General features: G+C 40.4%; 1 protein-coding gene across 2 annotated transcripts; it reads left to right on the forward strand.

Annotated features, from left to right (window-relative positions):
- The first annotated feature begins 2702 nt into the window (after positions 1-2702).
- Tra2a (transformer 2 alpha homolog) lies at positions 2703-23264 on the forward strand. Of its 2 annotated transcripts, none has more exons than XM_038318301.1 (8): positions 2703-2903; positions 14697-14830; positions 16731-16890; positions 18362-18550; positions 19507-19622; positions 21590-21721; positions 22236-22303; positions 22456-23264. In XM_038318301.1, exons 1-8 carry the CDS (start codon positions 2868-2870, stop codon positions 22464-22466), a joined length of 846 nt encoding a protein of 281 aa, XP_038174229.1. In that variant the 5' UTR covers positions 2703-2867; the 3' UTR covers positions 22467-23264. The 2 variants fall into 2 exon arrangements, with proteins under 2 accessions (XP_038174229.1, XP_038174230.1); XM_038318302.2 differs by having other exon boundaries at positions 22239-22303.
- The last annotated feature ends 285 nt before the right edge of the window (positions 23265-23549 follow it).

Raw genomic sequence — 23549 nt, forward strand, 5'->3', positions numbered from 1 at the left:
TATAATAGATATATAAATCTTAAACCGGGCAGTGGTAGCGCAATGCCTTTAATCCCGGCACAGGGGGGACAGAGGCAGGTGGATCTCTATGAGTTCAAGGTCAACCTGGTTTACAAGAGCTAGTTCCAGGACAGGTTCCAAAGCTACAGAGAAACCCTGTCTTGAAAAAAACCAAAAAAAAAAAAAAAAAAAAAAAAAAACCAATAAATAAATAAATCTTAAACAAACAAACACCAAAACCCCAAAACATGTATATACATCCACATATAACATAACATTATCATGCCCTCCTGGGGCAATTTTTTAGTTTTGTTTTTCTTTCTTTTTTACTTTCTTTTGTTTGTTTCAAGATAGTGTAGCCCTAGCTGTTTTGAAACTCACTCTGTAGACCAGGCTGGCCAAGAACTCACAGAGATCCGCCTGCCTCTGCCTCCACAGTACTGGGATTAAAGGAGTGCACCACCACTCCTGGCAATTTTTTCACTTTTTTATTTTTATTTTGTGTATATGGGTATTTTGAACGCATGTATGTCCGTGTACCACAAGCAGGTCTGATGCTTACAGACGCTCTAGGATCCCCTGGGGTTGTAATTGTAGACAGTTGTGAGCCACCATGTGGTGCTGGGAATTGAACTCAGTTCTTCTGCAAGATTATCAAGTGATCTTAACCACTGAACCATCTCTCCAACTCCATCCTGGTTCTATTTTGTCTGACTTCGTTGGGGAACTATTTAAAGATTATTATGTTGCATGTTGGAGTTTTTGTTATTTTTTCTCTAGTCTATTTTGGGTATTTTTGTTGTTATTGCTTTGAGACTGGGTCCCTTAGCCCATTTTGGTCTGCAACTGCCTGGGCAATTGAGATCTTCTTGCATCTGCCTCCAGAGGGCTGAGATTGTAAGGGTGCACTGTCATATCTGGCATTACTGCTTTGTGATAAACTTCTTTTTCTTTTTTTCCAAGACAGGGTTTCTCTGTAGCTTTGGAGTCTGTCCTGGAACTAGCTCGTGTAGACCAGGCTGGTCTCAAACTCACAGAGATTCACCTGCCTCTGCCTCCCAAGTGCTGGGATTAAAGGCATGTGCTACCACCGCCTGGCTGTGATAAACTTCTTTTAAAATTGTGTGTGTATGCCGGGCGGCAGTGGCGCATGCCTTTAATCCCAGCACTCGGGAGGCAGAGGCAGACGGATCTCTGTGAGTTGGAGGCCAGCCTGGTCTACAAGAGCTAGTTCCAGGACAGGCTCCAAAAGTCACAGAGAAACTCTGTCTCGAAAAACCAAAAAAAAAAAAAAAAAAATTGTGTGTGTATGTGTATACATGTTTACATATGTTCAGCTGCGCATATGTGGAAGTATCACATGTCATCGAGTATCTGCCTTGGCAAGGTGGTGGTTGCACACGCCTTTAATCCCAGCATCTCAGAAAGGCAGGTGGGTGGATCTCTGAGTTGAGGCCAGCCTGGTCTACAGAGTGAGTTCCAGGACAACCAGAGCTACATAGAGAAACCCTGCATGGAAAAACCGAACAAAAGTATCATGTTTGTTTGAGCTGTATCTTATATATTGAGACAGGAGAGCTCACCAATTGAGATAAACACCTTGCTACAGGAATCCCCTGTCCCTGTCTCCCCAGTGCTGGGATTACAGGTGGGCAGCCGTGCTCATCTGGCATTTATAGATTCTGGGCAATCAAACTCCACTCCTCACACATGTTTCTTTACCCACGGACCCATCTCACCAGGTCCAATAAATATCATTTTTAATAGGGAGTCCATTCCAAAATAACGTACACAAGAACCAGTGAAGAACTAAGCATTATAAAAAAAATAACTAGGTCTGGAGAGATGGCTCAGAGGTTAAGAGCACTGACTGCTCTTCCAGAGGTCCTGAGTTCAATTCCCAGAAACCACATGGTGGCTCATAACCATCTGTAATGAGATCTGGTGCCCTCTTCTGGCATGTAAGCATACATGGAAGGAAAGTTGTATACATAATAAATAAATAAATCATAAAAAAAAAAACCAAATAGCTAGCTGGGCGGTGGTGGCTCACGCTTGTCATTCTAGCCCTTTGGAGGCAGAGACAGGGAGATCTCAGTAAGTTTGAGGTCAGTGAGTTCCAGGACAGCCAGGACTATTACAGAGAGAAACCCTGTCTTGAAAAACCAATAAACAAACAAGTAATACACCATAAATAGATAAAAAATAAATAATAAAAGACAAGCCGGGCGGTGGTGGCGCAAGCCTTTAATCCCAGCACTCGGGAGGCAGAGGCAGGTGGATCTCTGTGAGTTCGAGGCCAGCCTGGTCTACAAGAGCTAGTTCCAGGACAGGCTCCAAAGCCACAGAGAAACCCTGTCTCGAAAAATCAAAATAAATAAATAAATAAATAAATAATAAAAGATTAGGAAGGAGACTGGAATCAGGAAAGACCAAGGAACTCCCTGCATTTCCGTATATCCCCAACTGTGCACGTACAGCTATTTTAACGTTAAAAACAGCAAATATTCATGCACGCCTTAATTCCAGCAGGAGGGGTACAAACAGACCAGACTCCTAGGAACCAGGCTCCCGAAGCCCGCCAATCTCCCGCGCTAGGACAGGCGGACACAAAGCCTCCCGGAGCGGGGGGAGGAGCTGGTGACGTACGCGCCCCGCCCCCTGACGTCAGACGCCGGGGACACCAGGAGGTTTGTGGCGGTGCCGGCGCCATTTTGCCAGAGCGTGCGAGCTTGTGGGAGTGGAGCGCCCCGGCCGTTGTTGCCGTCGCCTTCCTCCTCCCCACAGTCCAGACAGCGGGTGACTAGGCCGTCGGCCCTCGAGCCGAGACTTGTCTCTTGTCTAGTTCTCGGGAGCTCCTGGCCGACATGAGTGATGTAGAGGAGAACAACTTCGAGGGCAGAGTGAGTACAAAGCCGCGGGAGCCGTCTTCGGCGGCGGCCCGATGCTCCGGGGCTCGGGGACGAGCGCGGTCGGTGGGGCGAGGTTCCGGGGCCCGCGGGAGCAGCCCGAAGGGCTGCCGGGAGCGCGTTCTCACGTCCCAAGATGGCTTCGGGGTCCCCCTGGCTGCCCAGACGCCCCTCTAGCCCGCAGCGCTCGATTCTGGCGGCTGATGGTACCTGGCCTGGTCCTATCCTCTCCTGTCGCTCCCTTTCCTCTCAGCTTCCCATCTCTGCTCCGAGGTGCGGGTCCCCGGCGCGGTGGGGCAGGAGGCGGCGGGGCGCTCCCTCCGGCCGGATAGTGGTAGGTGCTTCCCGCGGTGGCATCTCCGGCCATCCCGGCCATCGCAGCGGGGGCTCGGGGTCGGAAGCGCGCGGGGCTGTTGTCCGGGCGGGGTGGCGCTGCTGGCGCGGGACTAGCTGGGGCCTGTGTCTCCTTGGCTCTCTGTTGCAGCGAGCGGCCGCGTCTCCGGCGGAACCGGCGGCGTGGCGTCTCAAAGGCGAGAGCCTTGAGGTTGGAGGTGGGACGAGCCCAGTGGAGTGGTTAGCCAACGACCGCAGCGACCCTTAGGAGTTCTTAAGACGAGAGCGGTGAAGGGAAAACTACGCCAGGACCTTGTCCCTTAATGTCCTCTTTCCTTTCACCTCGGGATGAGTGTGGCAACGCAGTAACGCCTGGCCTTCTGACTGCTCCATGTTGGCTTCCTTGGGTCTCAACTCCTAATGCTTTCTTTCCTTGGCCTTACTTGTGAAAACTCCTTTACAGGTTCTTATGATTGAATTTGTCAAGGCATCTTACTTTAGCCTTATGTAACTGAACGAATTTCGTGGCTCAGTTTTGAAAAGGGGAAAATAGCTCATCAGTGCTATTGCCTGAAGTTTTCAGGCCCTCCCTCATCTCCCAGGAAGGGGTTCGAGGGTTTCTTGGGTCCTGTGACTGTAAAGCAGCGCAAAGATTACATTATCGTCAGCGTGAGTGTATTAGAACGTTTATTACCGGCTTTTGAGCTTTCTTTCCAAAGTTGCCCTAGTAGAAACAGATGAAAGTGAGTCCTGGTGAAACCCAGTAAGAAGAAAAAAAGGGAACAAAAGTCCCAGGCTACGAGTGTTCCGGCTGTTGGATTGGTATTTATTCTAGTGGGGCGGGTGAGGGAAAAACAAAACAACACTGGAGGGGTTTGTTGGAAAGAATTTGTCCCTTTTAGAAAAAGCTCAAGAGACAGACGCCTGTAATCTTTCCTTCAAATCAGATTGAGGAAAAGAGGGGTTTTCGTTCTTTTGTTTTGTGGGATTATGCACTAGGACTGCATCAGAATTATCTTTGAAATATTTGAATGAGTTTGCAGACTGAATGTGGTTGGACCTGCTTGTTGTCTTAAGTTCATAAAATAAAAATATTTGGAGGTAGTTGTATTACTTGTAAAAATAGTTAACTAGGAAAAGATATTTTTCTGTTAGTTTGTCTTTTTTTAACTGTCCGGTTTTATAGAACTTGCACCAATGCTACTAATTACTCTGATTCTTTTATGATTTGTTGTCTAGTGGAAGGAGTAGTAAATAATTACCGCCTTATCCACCTCAAAATATTTAATTTTCCCGAATCCAGTTTTCAGTTAAAATTTATTTAGACCTTAACAGCCAAGTTAACAAAAAAGTTTTTTTCTAGCTCCCCTTCTTCTGCCATTTGTAGAGACATTTTTAAAATGGTACTCATGACTCATTTAGGTTGACACATTTTATATAAAGAATTGGAAGACTCGGGGCTGGAGAGATGGCCATTTGACTGCTCTTCCAGAGGACCTGGGTTCAGTTCCCAGCACCCACATGGCAGCTCACAACTCCATGATCTGACACCCTCATCCAGATAAACATGCAAGCAAAACACCAATTATAATTTTTTTAAAAAAAGAATTAGAAAACTAGAGGCTTTTCTGAAGGTTCGCCTGGATTTGTTGTTGTCATTTGGTTTGCTGGAGTGGAAAACAGGGCTTGTAGATGCCAGGCAAGTGCTCTGCTACTCCTTTTTCTTATAACAACTTGGTATTTAATATGGTAGTTTTTGTTTTCTGCTGGCCAAAAATCAGCAGTGATGAAATTTCATGTGATCTGTTATCTTCAGGATGTCACAGGGAACATGATAGTTCCATCTCAGGAAAAGTATTTAAAATTAGGTGAAAACCTTTTTTTGTTTTTGTTTTTCAAGACAGGGTTTCTCTCTAGCTTTGGAGCCTGTCCTGGAACTAGCTCTTGTAACCCAGGCTGGCCTTGACAGAGACAGGTCGCCTGCCCCTGCCTCCCAAATGCTGGGATTAAAGGTGTGTGCCTCCGCTGCCTGGCTAAATGGAGACTTTCTAAGGTCTACCAAACACTGAAGGCAAAATATTTACATATAAATATATCTACAGTATTTTAGAATTCAGACCCCAAAGTTATTTTGTGATGCTTTTATAAACTTATTTTTTGTGATAATCTAGCAATGGCTAGAGTGCTGTCCGCATTTTAGAAATGAACTTCCCAAACGATGCTGGGGCACACCTTTAACCCCAGTCCAGTACTCAGGAGGCAGAGGTAGGTAGATCTGAGTTTGAGGCCAACCTAGCTACCGAGGACAGCTGGGGTTACACAGAGAAATACCAAAAGAAAAAGAACCAAGACCCAGAAGACCATATAAGCCCCAGTTAACTGCTCGTTGTATATCCATAATCTCTTTTCTCCCCCTCCCTTAATTTTATTGTAGGTGTGTGGGTGTTTTGCTTGCTTGCATATCTTACGAACCTCTGAGACTGGGGTTACAGATGATGGCAGGTTACAGATGATGGCAGGAATTGAACTGAGGTCCTAGAAGAGCAGCCAGTTCTCTTAACTGCCACAACATCTCTTGAACCCATATTTCAGGTTATTAATCTAACAAGGACTTGTAGTCCTAGTTTGACAATCCAAATCTGGGTCTAAAACTGTTATCAAGTATATGAGGTTAAGTGCTTAAATAAGTGTCAGACAAGTTTGATTAAATGTGCAGTCGGCTCCAGGACAGGCTCTAAAGCTGCAGAGAAACCCTGTCTCGAAAAACCAAAAAAAAAAAAAAAAAAAAAAAAAATGTGCAGTCGGGGCTGGAGAGATGATGGCACTGATTGCTCTTCCAAAGGTCCTGAGTTCATTTCCCAGCAACTACATGGTGACACACAACCATCTGTTCCCTTTTCTGGCTTGCCAACATATATAAAGTGAGAACACTGTATATACATAATAAAAAAATCTTTTAATTAAAAAATATGCAAGTCAGATAATTGAATTCTAGAATCTGGTTGGTAGGGAGAATCCTGAAAGGAAATATAAGACCAAAACAACTGATACAAGAGCAACAGAACGCAGCTTGAATTATTTAAGACTAGAAATCTTTTTCAAGAAAGACAGGAGAATGGTTGTGCCATTAGAACACCATTAGTTTCCAGCACTGAAAGGCAGAGGCAGGAAGATACCTCTGAATTCCAAGTCAGCCAGGGTCCACAGTAAGGCCCTCTGTCTTTAAGCGGGGGTTGGGGGGGAGGCAAATAGGTCCATAAGCACTTCATTTAGTGTGTGTGTATATATCAATTTAACAAGCACTGGAAAATTGACCGGGGAGTGGGGGGGCAGCCAGCCGGCCAGGAAATGGAAGCTTGTGGCTTACTTTAATTCAAGATCCTGTTGCTTCAGCTTCTCCTAGGTGCTGGAATTTATAGCCAGGTGCTACCACACCCGGTTTACCCAGTGTTCTTTTGGAGTTGGGAATGAGGGAAGGTGACTCAGCCTGTCTGGCGGACTTTTTCTGTTTTACTACGTAAGCCTGGCTGACCTTCAAACTCACATGCTGGAATCTATTTGTCACTTTAATTAATTAATTATAAAACTTATCCAAAGTTAGAGTTTTGATCTTAATATCCTTTGTAGAAATTAAGAGGAATAGGCACAAAACTTTTAAGTCTTGCTTCTTTTTCAGTTGCTGTTCTAATCTCTTGAAAACAGAAATTTGTTTTTCCAGGATAGACTCCAAAACTACAGAAAAAAAGGATGAATGAAAAATTAGCAGATTTACCCGTACTAATTGAAATTAAGTTTTTATTTATGGACTGTAGAATATGGCTTAGTGGGAAAAGTGCTTGCAGTGTGAATCTAAGTTCCAAACACTGGCACCTGTTGTAAAAAACCAGGCTTGACAGAGCATGTGTCTTACTATTTCCAGTGCTAGGAGATGGAGGAAGGAGGACTCTTTTTAGGCAGTTCAGCTAACCAATAGATGAGAGCGCTGGGTTCAATAAGAAGCCCTATCTCAAACAGTAAGGTGGAGGGTGATAGAGCAAGATACTTGACTTCAACCTCTGACCTTCCTTCACAGGTATGTAAGCATGCAGACATACACAAATGCATATGTATTAATATCTTAACACGTGGAAGAGATAGTCATGCATGCTGGCCTAGGCTTCTAATCCCATCACGCAGGACTTGATTTCAAGAGAATAACCACCAGTTTGAAGTCAGCCAGTGGTCCACAGCTCACAGTCTGTAACTCCAGCCCCAAGGGTTCTGACACTCTCTTCTAACCTCTATGGATGTGGCATGCACATGGTACTCAGAAATAAATGCAGGCAAACCCCACACACTCATACTCATATACATGTATAAAGAAATGAGGGGGGCTGCCTGAAAAAGGGAAGTGAAAAGTTTAAATTTGGGACTTGAGTTGTGATGGTGGTGGGTTTTTTTGTTTGTTTTTGGTTTTTCGAGACTTAAATTTCTCTAGTTTTGGAGCTTATCCTGGCTGGAATTAGACCAGACTGGCCTTGAACTCAAAGAGATCCTCTTGCCTTCCCCAGTACTGGGATTAAAGGCATGTGCCACCTCCCGGCTTGATTTAAGATCTTTATGAGGACTGGAGAGGTGGCACAGTTGTTAGGAGCACTTGCTGATCTTGAAGAGGATCCAGGTTTGTTCTTAGCACTAGCATCAAGTACCCACAACACCTTTAATTTGAGTTTCTAAATGATCCAGTGCTCTCTTCTAGCCTCTTGCACCTGAATGCAAGTGGTGCACATCAATATATGCGACGCAGAATTTTTTTTTTAGATTATATTATGTATACAGTGCTCTATCTGCATGTATGCTTGCAGGCTAGAAGGAGGGCACCAGTTCTCATTACAAGTGGTTGTGAGCCATCATGGTTGCTGGGAATTGAACTCAGGACCTTTTGAAGAGCAGACAGTGCTCTTAACCACTGAACCATCTCTCCAAACCAGCAACACAGAATTTTAATGAAAATTTCTATGTGTGAAATTTAAAAATGATATGATTTGTCATACCTCTTAGACTAAATTAAGCTTCTGCAACTTAATTTTAATCATTTCCTTAGATTAATTTGCTTAAGGGGGCAGGTAGAGTGGAAGTGAGAGAAGCAGTTGAGTTTTCATAGTGTCTTCCAGAGGACCTGAGTTGGTCTCTCCCAGCAACCACATCAGGTAGCTCACAACTGTCTGTAACTCCTGCTCCAAGAAATCCCAACGCCCTTTTCTGGCCTCTGCAGATGCTAATACAGACGTGTGCACATAAAATCTTTTTTTAAAGCTGAGTGTGGTGGTGCATGCCTTTAATCCCAGCACTCTGGTGGCAGAGGCAGGCCTGGTCCACATAGTGAAATTCAGGATAGCCAGAGCAACACAGATACCATGAATGAAATCAGTCTTCCTTTTTAAGCCTCTACTGAGGTTGTTCAGTGGTTAAAGGCACTTGCCACCAAACCTGACAGCCTTATTTCAGTCCTTCCAATGTACATGGTGGAGAAAGAACAGACTCCTACATGCCTGTCAGTGCACACAAACCACCACTCCCAGTAGATACATGATTTAAAAAGGGGGGGGGGGGGGGGTAAAGCCAGGCAGTGGTGGCACACACCTTAATCCCAGCACTCAGGAGGCAGAGGCAGGCAGATTTCTGAGTTCGAGGCCAGCCTGGTCTACAAAGTGAGTTCCAGGGCAGCCAAAGAGACACAGAATAACCCTGTCTTGAAAAACCATGGGTTAAAGCAACCAGGCTTTGTGGAACCTGCCTATAATCAATCCCTCTTGAAAGGGATAGGAGGATTAGGAGTTGGGCTGTATGGAATGGGATTAAGGTGGGGAGGGAGATAATGGCTAACCAAATGTGGTGGCTCAGACCTGTAATCTGCACTGAAGAGGAATTGCTGTAGATCCAGCCCATAGTGAGTTGCAGATGACCCGAACTACCAAAAACCAAGTAGAAGAAGGAAAGATAAAACTGTTACTTTGTAGAAATAGTACTAACCCTGAATTTGGTGTTGGATTTATTTTAAATCCAGTGTGTTTAAATGCTATCATTAAACCAGTTAGTTGTATGTTCCACTGTTCTTTCTCCACCCTATCCCTACTTTCTTGTAAAAGGAAGACTTTTGAAAAGAAGCAGTGCCTGTAATTTATGTACAATGCGTTGCTATAATTTTATAGATGTAAGGCGTTTGCACTCTGTACTACTCCTAAAATGGGAATTAAAAAACCATGAAGTGGCACACATGGTGGTACTTCAGAAGTGGTGAGAATTTGCCGCAACTTTCTGCCCCCGCCCCCAGCCTTGAGATCTGAGAGACTAACAGAGCAAATATTATAGATGAGTCTTTTTTTAAAGCTAATTGTCTTCTAACTTAGTAACAAGTTTAGCAAGGGAAAAATGGCATGACTAATCAGAATAATAGTTTCCTTGAGCCCAGCTGACTAGAAAATGTTTGATATTGTCAATAGGTGCTCAGGCATCATGATCTTTGTAAAAGATAATTATTTCTGTGCTAAGTGAATTGATTGTGTTATTTCATAAGTCTTAGCAGGTTTAATAGGACAGAGGTAGAGGTGAAAAAAATAACAGTCACATTGAGGAAGAGATTGATTGTTAAATACTAGGAAATGTAGAAGGCCAACAGTAAAAGAAAATGTGAGCTGTACATATACTTGTCTATAGTCTTTGTTGTGTGTGGTATTCATCAGAGGTATGAGTAGGTAGGCCTGATAGAAAAAAATTTACTTATCCCCCTTGAAATAAAAAATCAAGATCCTGTCGTGTGATTAATACCTTCTTCATGAAAGAGATGAAGATGGAACTATGAATGGAGAATTTGGTGATTGGTTTTTACTTTGGTTTTAGTTGTTATTTATTGGCTTTAACATACCCAAGCCAATTTAGTCCATATAAACTTGAGAGGAGCCTGTGACCTTGAACATGGAGCATCACCACGTGCTAAGAGTGTAAGCGCTTGCCACCCACCACACCCAAGTATGGGGCATCAGCTCAGCTTTGTGCCTGTTAGGAGGGCTCTTAAACAACTGTGCTACATCCCAGCCCTTTGCAATCATTTTTTTTATACCAGCTTTTGAACGTGACATTTTATCAAAACACATAAGCGGTCAGAGTTATGGGCAATCTTAAAAATTCTTAACAAAAGATTGTAAGTTTTGCAGATGGCCTGATATCTGTGGCATGAGTTTAAAGTTTGATTATGATTGCTAGACACTAAGCTATTTATAATAATGTTTTTTAAATTATACCAAACGTTTAGAGAATACAAGCATATGTCATGTGAGTTGTTCATGAGCCTTTGTAGTTAGAGACCACGTTGACTTCATGGTGTATCAGACAAACAGAATGTTAAGAGATTGCTTCACATCCTAATTTCTGCTAAAGACTACCCTATTGTATCCCAGAGAAAGAAAGCATAAGTGTCCCTACTGTAGCCTGATAAGTAGAGTAAGTATAATATTTGGACAGCCAAAGTGCGTTTTCTTCTTGGGGCATTTCATTTGCTTTAAATCCACTAGTTTATTTCTATGTAAATTCCTATTAAAGGACTAGGGAAAACTGGAAGTTTGTTCACATGATGTACAAGCTTGAATATATTTAAGTTTGTCCCTATAATCTGGTGGCATTGCCTGGACCTAGTATTTAAAAGGGTTATTATAAAGTTTATATAAGTTTACTCATTTACTGAATATTAAGTATTTAGGTTTTATATTTTTCATCTGCAATACTGAGCTTCCTACTGCTTTCTTATGTTCTGTAACAGTTTGTCCATATAGCAAACTCCAGAACCTATTTGGGTGAGTTGTGCTTTGAAAGCCTTCTGCCTGGCTTCTTTGTGCTTGTAGTATCTAAGATAGATGGAATTCTATTTAGTAAAGGAATCTTAATAACCCTTCACTAAGACAGCTTTAAGAAATGCTTAGTCTATTGAGACAAGACAGAGAACCACCTTACCTGCATTTTTTTTCCTTGCAATTTATGTTTCCAAAAACTAAATAAGGTTATGAATTTCTCTTTTGAAATTTAAGATAAGCCAGATGTGGTCACACATGATTGTAAAGTTCCAGTATCTTAGAATGGGGAGGAGAGGATCATTTGATACCACAAGTTTGAAGTCAGCCTGGGCAACATAATGAAATCTCAATTCAAAAACAAAAGGGAAAAAAAAGTTAAGTTCCAGTAATGGTGATCTTTAATCATAGCACTTGAGAGGCAGAGGCAGACAGATCTCTGAGTAGGAGGCCAATCTTGTCTACAGAGAGTTCTAGGACAGCCAGGACTACATAGAAACCCTGTCTCAAAACAAGAGAAAAGGTAAAGTTCACTGAAAAGTTGAAATTGTTTCATTTAAAAAGATGGGTCAGAGGGTTTTTTTTTTTTTAATATTTTGCACCTGTCTTCCATAAGTGACTACTGTAACCTGGTTTCTAATGCAGTCTTAGTGAAAGTGGCATTTATCTAGTTAGTGTATGAGAAATAAGATTTTTTTAAGCGATAAGCATTAGTATGGCCATATTCTGTAACATTTGATTTGTTCATAGTATAAGTCTGTGACATTTATGATAGGTGTTAACAGACAGTTAGGAGGACTACTCTAGAAAGTTGTTTATAGAAGATTCCTGAAGATAAGAGGTCAAATAAAACAGCTGTAGATACTGTGACACCATGGGTGTTTTTTTTTTTTAAAATGATGTTTTTGGACTGGGTTTGTAAGTCAGTACTACAGTGCTTGCCTAACATGTGACAACCTTGGGTTCAATCCCTAGCAATGCCAGAAAGAAGAGAGAATACCTTTAAAATGTCTTTTAAAAGATACTCTGGCAAACTGATATTTTGTTGTGGCTCTAGATCTGGGATTTAAGTTTATTGTATTATTGCATACACATATATAGCATATTATGTATTATATATTGTTAACTATATTATGTGTGTAAATATAAATAATTGAATTATTAGAATCTCCAGAAGCATTTTTTGGAGCCAGCAAGATGGCTCAGTAGGTAAGAATTGCTGCCACATTTCATAACCCAGCTTCCGAATGGACTCTTAACAAGTTGCTTTCTGGCCATATGTACACAAAATAAATTTAAAATTAATTTTTTTAAAGTCATTTTTTGAAAACAATGTTTATGAGGAGAGGCTTGGAAATTAATTTTTGGCTTACATAGGATTTTTTTTTTAATTCATAGTAAAACTAAAGGTTTATAGTATCTCAGCAAAACCTGCTACTTACATATAAAGGGGCTGTGGTGCGTGTGTAAACACTGCTGCCACCACTGTACTTCCACAGCAGCATTCTTGTCATGCTAGTGGGTCTGTTTTAGAGGAAGGAAAACTAAAAGGAAGACATTCTCTTGGTTCAGATTTTGAACCAGCCCCTTGCATTTTCAATTACAAGCAAATTTAATAAATTTCTTTAAGCACTAAGTATTTTGCTCCAGGCAGCTGTGTAGAAATTTAGAGTCTAAGATATGAAAGACTAAACACTGGAAAGGTTGGCGGGGTCATGGTGGTACACACCTTGAAGCCTAGCACTCAGGAGACAGGGGCAGGAAGATTTCTGTGGGTTCCAGGACAGCCAGGGCTATACAGAGAAACCCTGTTTCAGGGGAAAGGGAGTGGGGAAAAACCACTGGAAAGGTTGTCATTGAATTAAACTTCAAGGAAAGGGTCCAAGGATGTAGGCCAGTTGGAAGTGCTTACCTACCACCAGGCCCTTTTTAGTCCTCAGCACTACATAGAACCATGTTTGATGTGGGATATCTTACTGTATAAATGAAAATTGATATAAATATGTGGTTTTGTAAGAGTGGGCTAATTCTTTGCATTAATAACTGAGTCTTAAGTGGATGGAGAAACCAAATTTTGGTTTCTGTTTTTATTGTATGGGTCTCAACATCAATCAAGTAAGTTACCGTGCTTTTTAATTAGTTATAAATTATTTGCTAAGTTTTTATGTAGAACTAACTTCAGAAACCAGTTGGTGTGAAGGAGATGTCTATTTCTCATCAGGAGTATACACAGATGCACCTGCAAGGAGTGCAGATGTGCATAAATGCAAACAGCAGTGGAATCAAGCAAGGACAAGCATATTTTGTTTGTGCTTTATGGCATTTAAGTGGTACGAGTCAGGGATTTCTTTGAACCATAGTCCATCCTGAGTTATATAAATGCAAATTTGTGTCTCCTGAAACAACAGCATACATTTCAGGCATTTACAAACAAAAGTGAAATTGTATTAAAAACTTTGTACTCTTTCCTTTAGTGTTTTTATGCTTGTCTTCAAAACACATCTTTCTGGTTAATCTGAATGGGTGGAAATGGTAGTCAAACTTAGGAGATAAAATTTTACAAATTTGATACGATTTTTATCTCTGGCATGTGTGCTATCATGTGAGTTTAGGTGGTGTGTATGGCCATTTTGGCCTGGGATGCTTTGCCTCAACTGTACCTGAATTTCTTAGTGTGGCTTATTGAAAGTTAATTCTAAGATCAGTAAGATCCTTCAGCCTGTAAAAGTGGAAAATGAATATTTAGGTGGGGGGAATTGTAGTTTATGTTTGAATTACATTTATATTAAAATTAGGAACTAGAATGGACTTGGGAGGAGGGTGAAGAGTATGGTTAAAAACTTAGAAATTCAGTAAATTATGTTAGACACAGTTGAACATTTTTAAATACTATAAAAATTGGTTTTTTAAATTTATTTTAAAATAAACTAGTTATTTGCACTTTCCTGCTGGCCTTTCCATATGGTAGATAACATTCTGAACTCCAGCAGAGTTTTATAATCCCCACGTGCTTAAATATACTAAATGTTCTTTTTCCATTAAGGTTAATGTTCGTGAAGAAATTGAAGAGTTTTTTCCAAGAATGTGGAAGATAAATCAAGATAAAAGAAGGCTAATGAAAAGTATTAAAGATCAGAAAATTAAAATTGAATGGGGGAAAAAATTGAACAGAAGATTGGTCAGATAGAAGCACTTGAATATTTTTTTAAGGCTATTTTGAATTGTTTGGGGAAGAATACACGAAGTATGAAAAATGAAAAGCTCAATGAAGAATGAAGAGAAGTAGAAAGCAAGAGTGAAGTAGAATTAAAAGAATCTGGAAGAATGAATGGGTCCTAGGTTAAGTAAATGTATGGTTTATGTTCCAGTGTCTGTATGATCAAGTTGTAGATGAATTTGCATGATTACTTAGTTAATAGAAAATTGGTGATCTGGTTCAAGTAGGGAATTATTGAGGACAGTTAGCAGTATTAACAATGGGATATTAATGAGCTGAAATTTTTTTCTGGAGGGTGTTGCCTAACCATTTGTTTTTCAGGAGCAATCAATATAAATAATTATGGTACTTTAAATGTTAGGTGGTAGGCATCTACGTGACCAGTGCCATTTGTAATACTGTCTTCTTTGTTAGGAGTCTCGCTCTCAGTCAAAATCTCCAACGGGAACTCCTGCTCGCGTAAAATCAGAGAGCAGGTCAGGATCTCGTAGTCCATCACGGGTTTCCAAACATTCTGAATCCCATTCTCGATCAAGATCAAAATCCAGGTAAGTTTAGAGTGTGTAAACTGCTTTCTTCACAGTAGGGGCTTGTGATAGGTCTCCTTTTAGCTGCATTTCATACAGAAAGTTCACCGATGGCTCCGACTGCAGAATTTAGAATCATTCCTTGGCACATCTGTTAGTTACTCCCATTGAGTAAAGGCACCTGTCACCATACTCTGAGATTAATCCTTGGAAGCCAAATGGGGAACAGACTGTAGTTGTCCTCTGACCTACCCATGTGCTCACACAAGTACATTGTACATATACATCTTTAATCTACTTTACTGTCTGAAGCAGAATCTTTCGGTCAGTCCAGAGCTTGCCAGTGTGCCTGTTCTAGGCAGACATCTTGTTTTGAGAGTCCCTAGTCTACCTTCCAAAACTGGAGTTACGGGCCAGTAGCCACACCTGGCCAACATTTACAGGACTTCTGAAGATCTGTACTCTTAGTTCTCTGCCTTATGTTGATCACCCATAAGCTATCTGCCCGAACCAAAAAACTGGTTCTTTTTATTGGTGGTGGTGGATTGCATTAAAATTAGTATTAAGGAGAATAGGAATAACTTCATTAGTATTCTTCCCACTTAAATGATTTTTCTCTAGTAGTAGGCCATTAGATTTATTTCATTCCTCTCTTAGTCTGTTTACTCAAGAACTTAATACCAGGTTACCTCAATACTCTTTGCTCTTTACTAATTCCTTTATCATTTTGCTATTCTCGAAGTGTATCTCTATCCCTCCCTCCCTTCCTTCCTTTCTTTTTTTTTCAATTTAGACAAGGTCTCACTGTCTAGCCCTAGCTGGCCTGGAACACTGAGATTGTTTTCCCTCTTAGGTAGTAAAGGCATGCACACCATGCCCTGTTGTTGCTGCTTTTCTTTTTCTCTTTATTTTCTTTTTTGAAATAAGATCTGGGGGCTGGAGAGATGGCTCAGCATTGCCTGCTCTTCCAAAGGTCTTGAGTTCAATTCCTAGCAACCATATGGTGGCTCACAACCATCTGTAATGGGGTCTGGTACCCTCTTCTGGCCTGTAGGCATACATGCAGACAGAATATTGTATACATAATTAATTAATTTTTAAAAAAGGAAAAAATAAGATCTGACTAGCTCTGGAGATATTCTTGTTTCTGTCTCCTGAGCACCGGGATTACTATTTGTATCTTTAAGTATGCTTTAACTTTTTTTTTTAATGGAAAATGAAATGAGAGTGAAGGGATGAGCTTAAATAGAAATCTGAAAAATAATAAGGGCTTGGAAGATGGCATAGTCAGTGGCTAAGAATGTTTGCTGTTTATCCACAGGACCCACATTTGAGTCTTGGTTCTCCTCACATGGTTAACAGCCTACAACCAACCACCTGTAACATCACCTTCAGGGGATCTGCAGTCCACTTATGGCAGGCAGCCACAGACATGTACACATACACATAAATAACATGGGTGTGTGTGTGTGCATGCGCGCATGCACAAGCAGGTGCCCACGGAGTCAAAAAGAGGGCATCAGATCCCTTACAGAAAGTTGTGTTGGAAACCACAATCAGGTCCTCTGTAAGTGCAGTCTATATTCTCAACAACCAAACCATCTCTCAGCCCTCCCTCCCATCTTTTTTTAAACAAACAAAACACCTTTTCTGAGGCCAAATAAGGGGTTGGCACAAAAAGCAGCACAACAAAAATTAAAAGTTTTTTAATTAGATATTTTGCGTCTCTGTATTACGTATACCATATGCATGCAGTTCCCTCAGAGACCTGAAGAGTGAGTCATCCCCTGGAACTGGAATTACAGGTGGTTAATGAGCCTCTGTAAACCAAACCTGGGTTCTCTGGGAAAACAACAAATGCTCTTAACTGCTGAGCTATCTCTCCAGCCCTGTATTTTACCCGAGTTTATTGTTTTCAAAGGTCAAGGTCAAGGAGACATTCCCATAGACGCTACAGTCGGTCCAGGTCCCACTCTCATAGGAGACGATCTCGAAGTAGATCCTATACGCCAGAGTATCGTCGACGAAGAAGCCGGAGTCATTCTCCAATGTCTAATCGCAGAAGACATACAGGCAGCAGGGTGTGTATATGAGTTAATGGAAACTTGGTGCTCTCTTTCTCCAGTGTGTAGCCATGGCGTAATACCTTTTATGAAAGAAGTGGTGCTCTAGAAAGACTATATATTTTAGTTACATGTGATACTTTAATCTCAGTACTTAGGAAGCAAAGGTAGTCAGATCCCGAGTCCCAGGCCAACCAGGACTACATAGTGAAGTGCAATCTCAAAAAATAAAAAAAGTGAATCATTTTATGTTATACATTTGCTAATAAATGCTACCATCTGAACAAGTCTACATAATTTCATGAGCCTACTACAAATAAAGTATATTTTCTTGACTTTGTATGAACAGGTTTTTGCCATGTATAAGGTTAACAGGCAATCCTGCTTTATCCTCGAAGTGTTGTGATCACTAAGGCAGGAAGCTTGTGTTAGTTCATTACCCAAGGAAGCCAGAAAGGACGTTGATTCCTCTCGAGTTAAAGTAATGAACAGTCACTTGGGAACCTCCTAACATGGTATGAGGTCTTAGCCATCAAGCCATCTCTCTAGCCCTTTGAGTCGAGCCTCACTGAACCTGGTGCACACCTATTGGCTATGCTGGCTGTACAACGAGCACCAGGAATCCTTCTGTCTGTTTTTTGCTGAGATTTTGGGTATGCACAATTGCATCCAGCCCTTTTCCATGGATTTAAAAAAATGGGATATGTTCACCAATTAAAATGAAATTCATAAACTGAGATGTGAGACAATTAAGTTTTGTTGTATGTTTCTTTTCCACTCAAGTTTTATTAATTACAGGGAAGAAGAAAATACCAAAAATATCAAAAATCTGTGTAATAACTTATACTCTGAAAGCATTTGAAGGATGTCCTGCTACAGAATGAAAATGGTGGCTGGAGGCTCAGTGACTAAGAACACTTACTACTTTGCCAGAGGACCAGAGTTGGGACCCACTGCCCCTATATGTCCTCTGTGGACGTGTGGATAGACATAGGGCAAAGGAATGGTTTATAAAGTTTTTTATGTTTGTGAGTGCCTGCCTGCCTTTATGTGTATGCACCACATGTTTGCCTGGGAAGGTCAGGTGTTGGATCTCCTGGAAGTAAAGTTACTATTATGTTGGTGCTGAGAACTGAAATGAGGTCCTTTTAAAAGAATGGAAATAAAAGGCTGGGGATGTATCTGAATGGGAAGAATACTTAGCTATTGTGTGTGAGGCCCTGGGTTCAGTCTCTAGCACCACATAAAATTGGGTGTGTAGTGCATCGATAATACCAGCACTGAGGTGACTGGAAGGAAAAGTGGAAATGAGTCAGATTAAGTAGTAATGACCAGGCATGCGAAAGGTGCACTCTGGAAATTGCTGAGGTAGACTAGAGAGAGGAGATGATTTTGTGCAGACTGTAATTATAAAGTCTATTCCAAAGAAGGTCTTTATGTGTTTTGATCTTTTTTATATTGAAAACTTATGTCCTCCTTTATTCAACAGGCAAATCCAGATCCCAACACTTGTCTGGGAGTGTTTGGCCTCAGTTTGTATACAACAGAAAGAGATCTTCGTGAAGTATTTTCTCGATATGGACCATTGAGTGGTGTCAATGTAGTTTATGATCAGCGAACTGGCAGGTCACGTGGATTTGCTTTTGTGTATTTTGAGAGGATAGATGACTCTAAGGAGGTAAGTCTTATTTTATAATTTCCATTGGAAAGAATTTTTGGTATGCATGATAATGATGCAGCATCACTACTAAAAGTCTTTCAACATTTCCATGAACGTGCCTCCTGACTGTAAGACCTGACTGGAACTCAGTTCACAGTGTTACAATTAAAAAGGCCAGTTTTGCTTTTCGGCTCATGCTTTCTGGTATGCTAATTGAAGTCTGACCTCATAAAGTGAGCTATCGGAATTAATGTTAAAAACCACATTGTGGCCGGGCGGTGGTGGCGCACGCCTTTAATCCCAGCACTCGGGAGGCAGAGGCAGGTGGATCTCTGTGAGTTCGAGGCCAGCCTGGTCTACAAGAGCTAGTTCCAGGACAGGCTCTAAAAAAGCTGCAGAGAAACCCTGTCTCAAAAAACCAAAAAAAGAAAAAAGAAAAAAAAAAACCACATTGTGTAAGGGTTCTCATAGATTAGATGACCCAGAGCCCAAGTCTTAATGCTGCTGAAGTTAAGAGACTATATAATTCTTAGTTTGTAAGTTATTCATCCCATAGGCATACCAATGTCTTAATTTCTCAGTTATCACAACTTTTTTATTGGTGTGGTTTTGTGGCTTCTAGCATTGTGAAACAAAGACAGAACTGTAATTTCTAAGCCATTCAGAGTGACATTAATATCTAGTCTTAAAGTGGGTGGGGGGATTATAAATTTTAATTTAAAAAAACGTCTTAACTAGCTTATATTTTTGATGTGAATTATCTATTCTGAATATCTAAGATCTTTGTAAGTAAAACAGATCTTGGTGGCATTATCTGGGCAACTTAAATATGTTCTGGACAATACTTAGCTCTGGAAATGCTGACAGTCTGCTATGCAAGCTGAATTGCTATGCTATTTTCAAAAGTTCATACTTAATTTAAACTAAAAATGACTTCAAGATCAGTAAATTATGAATGATTTTCTTTTTTATAGGCTATGGAAAGAGCAAATGGAATGGAGCTGGATGGTAGAAGAATTCGTGTGGATTATTCTATAACCAAGAGAGCTCACACACCTACACCAGGCATTTACATGGGCAGACCAACTCAGTAAGATTTCGTGTTTTATAGGGATTGAGGACTTGCTTAGCATGTTTAGGGCTTGGGTATAGGGCCCAGACTATAAAGCAAATTCAACTTCCAACATATTTAAGATTAAACTGCATTCCAGAAATAAAGAAATACGGGCTGGAGAGATGGTACAGAGGTTAAGAATACTGCTATTCCAAAGGGCCTGAGTTCAATTCCCAATAACCACATGGTAGCTCAAAATTGGCTGTAATGAGAACTGGCCTTCAGGCATACATCGAGGCAGAATGTTGTATACATAATAAATAAATAAAAAATAAAAATATAAATCTTTTTTAAAAATGTAAAAGTATATCCTCTCTCTCTCTCTCTCTCTGTGTGTGTGTGTGTGTGTGTGTGTATCCTTTTATCAATATATAATCATTTAGGGTACTGAAAATGTAACTGGCTCATCAGTTAAGAATGCATGCTGCTTGTAACAGGAGGAGCGGGTTGCTTGTCGTCCCAGCTGCCTGGCTATCTTACACCCAAAAAAACAGTGTGGCCCATTAGCTCTAACTTTTTATTGGCTAATATTAAATCCTAATTTAACCCATTTCTGGAATCTGTATATCCATGTGACTGTGGCTTACCGGCAAGATTCTAACTAGTGTCCACCTCAGGCAGGGGATCCATGGTATCATCCACTCTGCCCTTCTTCCCAGTATTCAGTTCTCTCTACTCTGCCTACCTAAGTTCTCTCTTACCAAGTAGGACAAGGCAGTTTAAATAAGTATTGTTGGGCGTGGTGGCTTGTCTCTAATACCACCATTTAGTAGGCTGGCAGAGGAGAATTGCCACTACTTTTGAAGTCAACCGTGGCTACATGTATTGTGAGACCCTGCCTCTAAAAGATCAAAGTAAGTATTTCTTGGAAGCCTCTTTGTAGGACAAATTGTATTGATACTGCTGTTTGTTTTAAAATACCATGATTTTCACATTGAACAAAAATGTGTTATTTTGTTTTTTAAGGAATAGAAAGGTAGAAGCAGGAAGACCTCTGGAGTTTGAGGCCAGCCAGGACTATTGCTTAAAAAAAAATGGCAGGTGGCAGGAAGAAGCCGATACAGGCTTTCATTTTGTTTAATTGAGGGAAATGTGGATTGGGGAATAGTAGACCTACAGAAAACCAGATTGAAATTTTCCCTTGTTTGGAATACATGAAGAACAGGGGTTTTAAATTCACCTCCAGCTGTAAACATTAGACCCTGGTATAGTTTTAGTGGAATCATTCTCTTTTTGGTGTTCAGGACTTGTTACATTAAGCTAATGTTAGGGAGGAAGTATATAGCTTGGAGGAGTTGGTTCTCGCCATCCGTGTAGATTCTATGGGTAAAATTGTCAGGCTTAGTAGCAAATGCATTTGCCCACTGACCCATCTTTCCAGCCTCTACCGTTGCTATTTTTTCATTTCCTTTCTGTTCTTAGGTATAGTTTAATTCACTTTGTTCCTATTTCCCATGCTTTGTTTCTTTGATTGAGATAGGGTCCCTATAGAGTGTTGGCTATCTGGAACTCATTTCTAGACAGACTGGCCTTACAGATCCTCCTGTCTCTGCCTTCCAAGTGCCAGCATTAAAGACATGTGCCACCACACTCCCTTAAAAGTTTGTTTTTGTCTTTACGTATTTTGGTAAGGGGTATATGCACATGACTATGGTGCCCTTAGAGGCCAAAACTGGTTCAATTCCCCCCTGGAATAGCAGGCAGGAATAGCCACACTAAGTGGATGTTGGGAAGTGAACTGAATCTTGGAAGAGTAGCAAGTATGCTCTTAACTGCTGGGCCGTATCTCCAGAGAGTTCTGTTAGAGCATAAGGAGCCAGAACAGAACACCAGGAAAGTCAGCAAGATAAGATGGGAGGGTATTCGCCATGCAAGGGAGGTTTCCTCGTATTAAATAATCCTGGATAATATATATATTTTTTTTTTTTTTCATTTTTCTGTAGTAGTGGTGGTGGAGGTGGTGGAGGAGGAGGAGGTGGCGGAGGCGGCGGCGGCGGTAGACGACGAGATTCTTACTATGATAGAGGATATGATCGAGGCTATGACAGATACGAAGATTACGATTACCGGTACAGGTAATGTTTTAATCTGGGATGGTAATCTTATTTAGCACTTTGATATTGGCACATATAAATAAAAACTGGATGTTTGAGTTGAGTATGGTGGCAGGGTAGTCCTTTGTGCTTGGGAGACAAAGATACGAGGACCACTTGAGCACAAATCCATCAGCACGGTGACTTTACATATTTTGGTGTGGGATGGGTAAGAATGAAGAAAATTTTAGGGCCAAGAGTGTCATTTGGAGGTACTTCTCCAGTATGTACTAGGTCAATCCTCAGTTACATTTGTTGCTTGTTTTATTTATTTATTTATTTATTTATTTATTTATTTATTTTCTGAAGACAAGTTTTGGGGTGTAGCCCTGGCTGGCTTGGAATAGCATGTCCTCCATTCACTGAAATGTCTTCTGAGTTTGGGGATTAAGCCTAAACTACCACAATGGCTAGGGTTTTTGTTTATTTTTTCCCCTTCATCTGAGTCAGTTGAAGTGATGATGTGGTGTGCTGATTCATGTCTCATTTCTTACAGAAGAAGGTCGCCTTCTCCTTATTACAGTCGATATAGGTCACGGTCAAGATCTCGTTCCTATAGCCCAAGTACGTAAAATTTGCTGTTTTTTTGTAGTATTGAAACCATCTTTCTAACCAGTAATTTATTTTGAGATACTTGGATATGTGGTCGGTGTTAATAGTTGGAAAAATATTTTAGGCAAGGCAAACTATAATTACAATTTTTTTTTCTTTTTCAGGACGCTATTGATAATGATGATGGAGTGGCTGTGGCTAAGGACTTTTTTTCCCTCCTTTTTCTTTTTGATTCTGGATTTCCAAGCTTCCAATGCTTCCTAGTCCTCAAAACAAAACCCTGGTTATTTAATCTATACTGTGGCCAATTGTGTTGCCGTTTTACATCCTTTGTTACTCTCTTAATGGTGTAATTGTCATTTAAGTTGTTCAACATCTAAGTAAAAAAGGAGCCCAGTGTTACACTGTGTGGTTCTTTTTGCATTTATGGAATTACTACAAAGAAAGAAATGATCTTTTGAAAACTTTTGTGATGGATATTGTAGTACACATCCTATTAGTAGAAATCTGCAGTCATGACAAACTGCTTTTTAACCTTCTTTGGGGGAAGATAAATAACACTTTAAGTAGATCAGTCATGTCAAGTTTGTCTGGAGTGGCATGGAACAGTTGATTAGTGAGTGTAGAAAGTTTGAAGTTGTAGGAGAAAATATGAAGAATGTAACTTTGAACCTAAAAAAATTAAGTCACCTTTTAGGAATTAAAAGCTTGTAGATTCCTATAAAACATGTTATATTTAAAGTTACATGTTAAACCTTATGAACTTAAAGTGTGATTTTTATGTTAAATTTACAGAAACTTAAGTATTCCCTTAATCATTGAAGGAAAACCTTTATTTATTACCTAGAAAAATTGTATAACTTGCTGTTAGAAATTTTGGTATTGGGTTATTGGTTTTGTGGGTTATTGTATAGTATAGAATTTTAAAATACATGTGAGAAAGAGTAATTTCAAATAAAAGCTAATTTGAAAATGGGGTTGTCTCTTTATTTGATAATAATAGAAAATATAACTTGACAAAAGCTATTTTTAATATTATTATGCAGTCATTTATGACTCATTAAGCATAATTATAGCAAGAAGATAGCATTTGTTGACAAGAGATAACCATTCCCAACTCAGATACATAGTACTTTCAGTGACAAATAGAATATTGATATTATAAACAGAATGAGATGCAATATCTATGCACAGTACAATACATGTAGCAAAAGAATAGCAATGTGATTATTAATAGATTTCTGATCAAAGAAATATA

Source organism: Arvicola amphibius, chromosome 2 (genome assembly GCF_903992535.2).
Source record: "Arvicola amphibius chromosome 2, mArvAmp1.2, whole genome shotgun sequence".
Taxonomy (NCBI): domain Eukaryota; kingdom Metazoa; phylum Chordata; class Mammalia; order Rodentia; family Cricetidae; genus Arvicola; species Arvicola amphibius.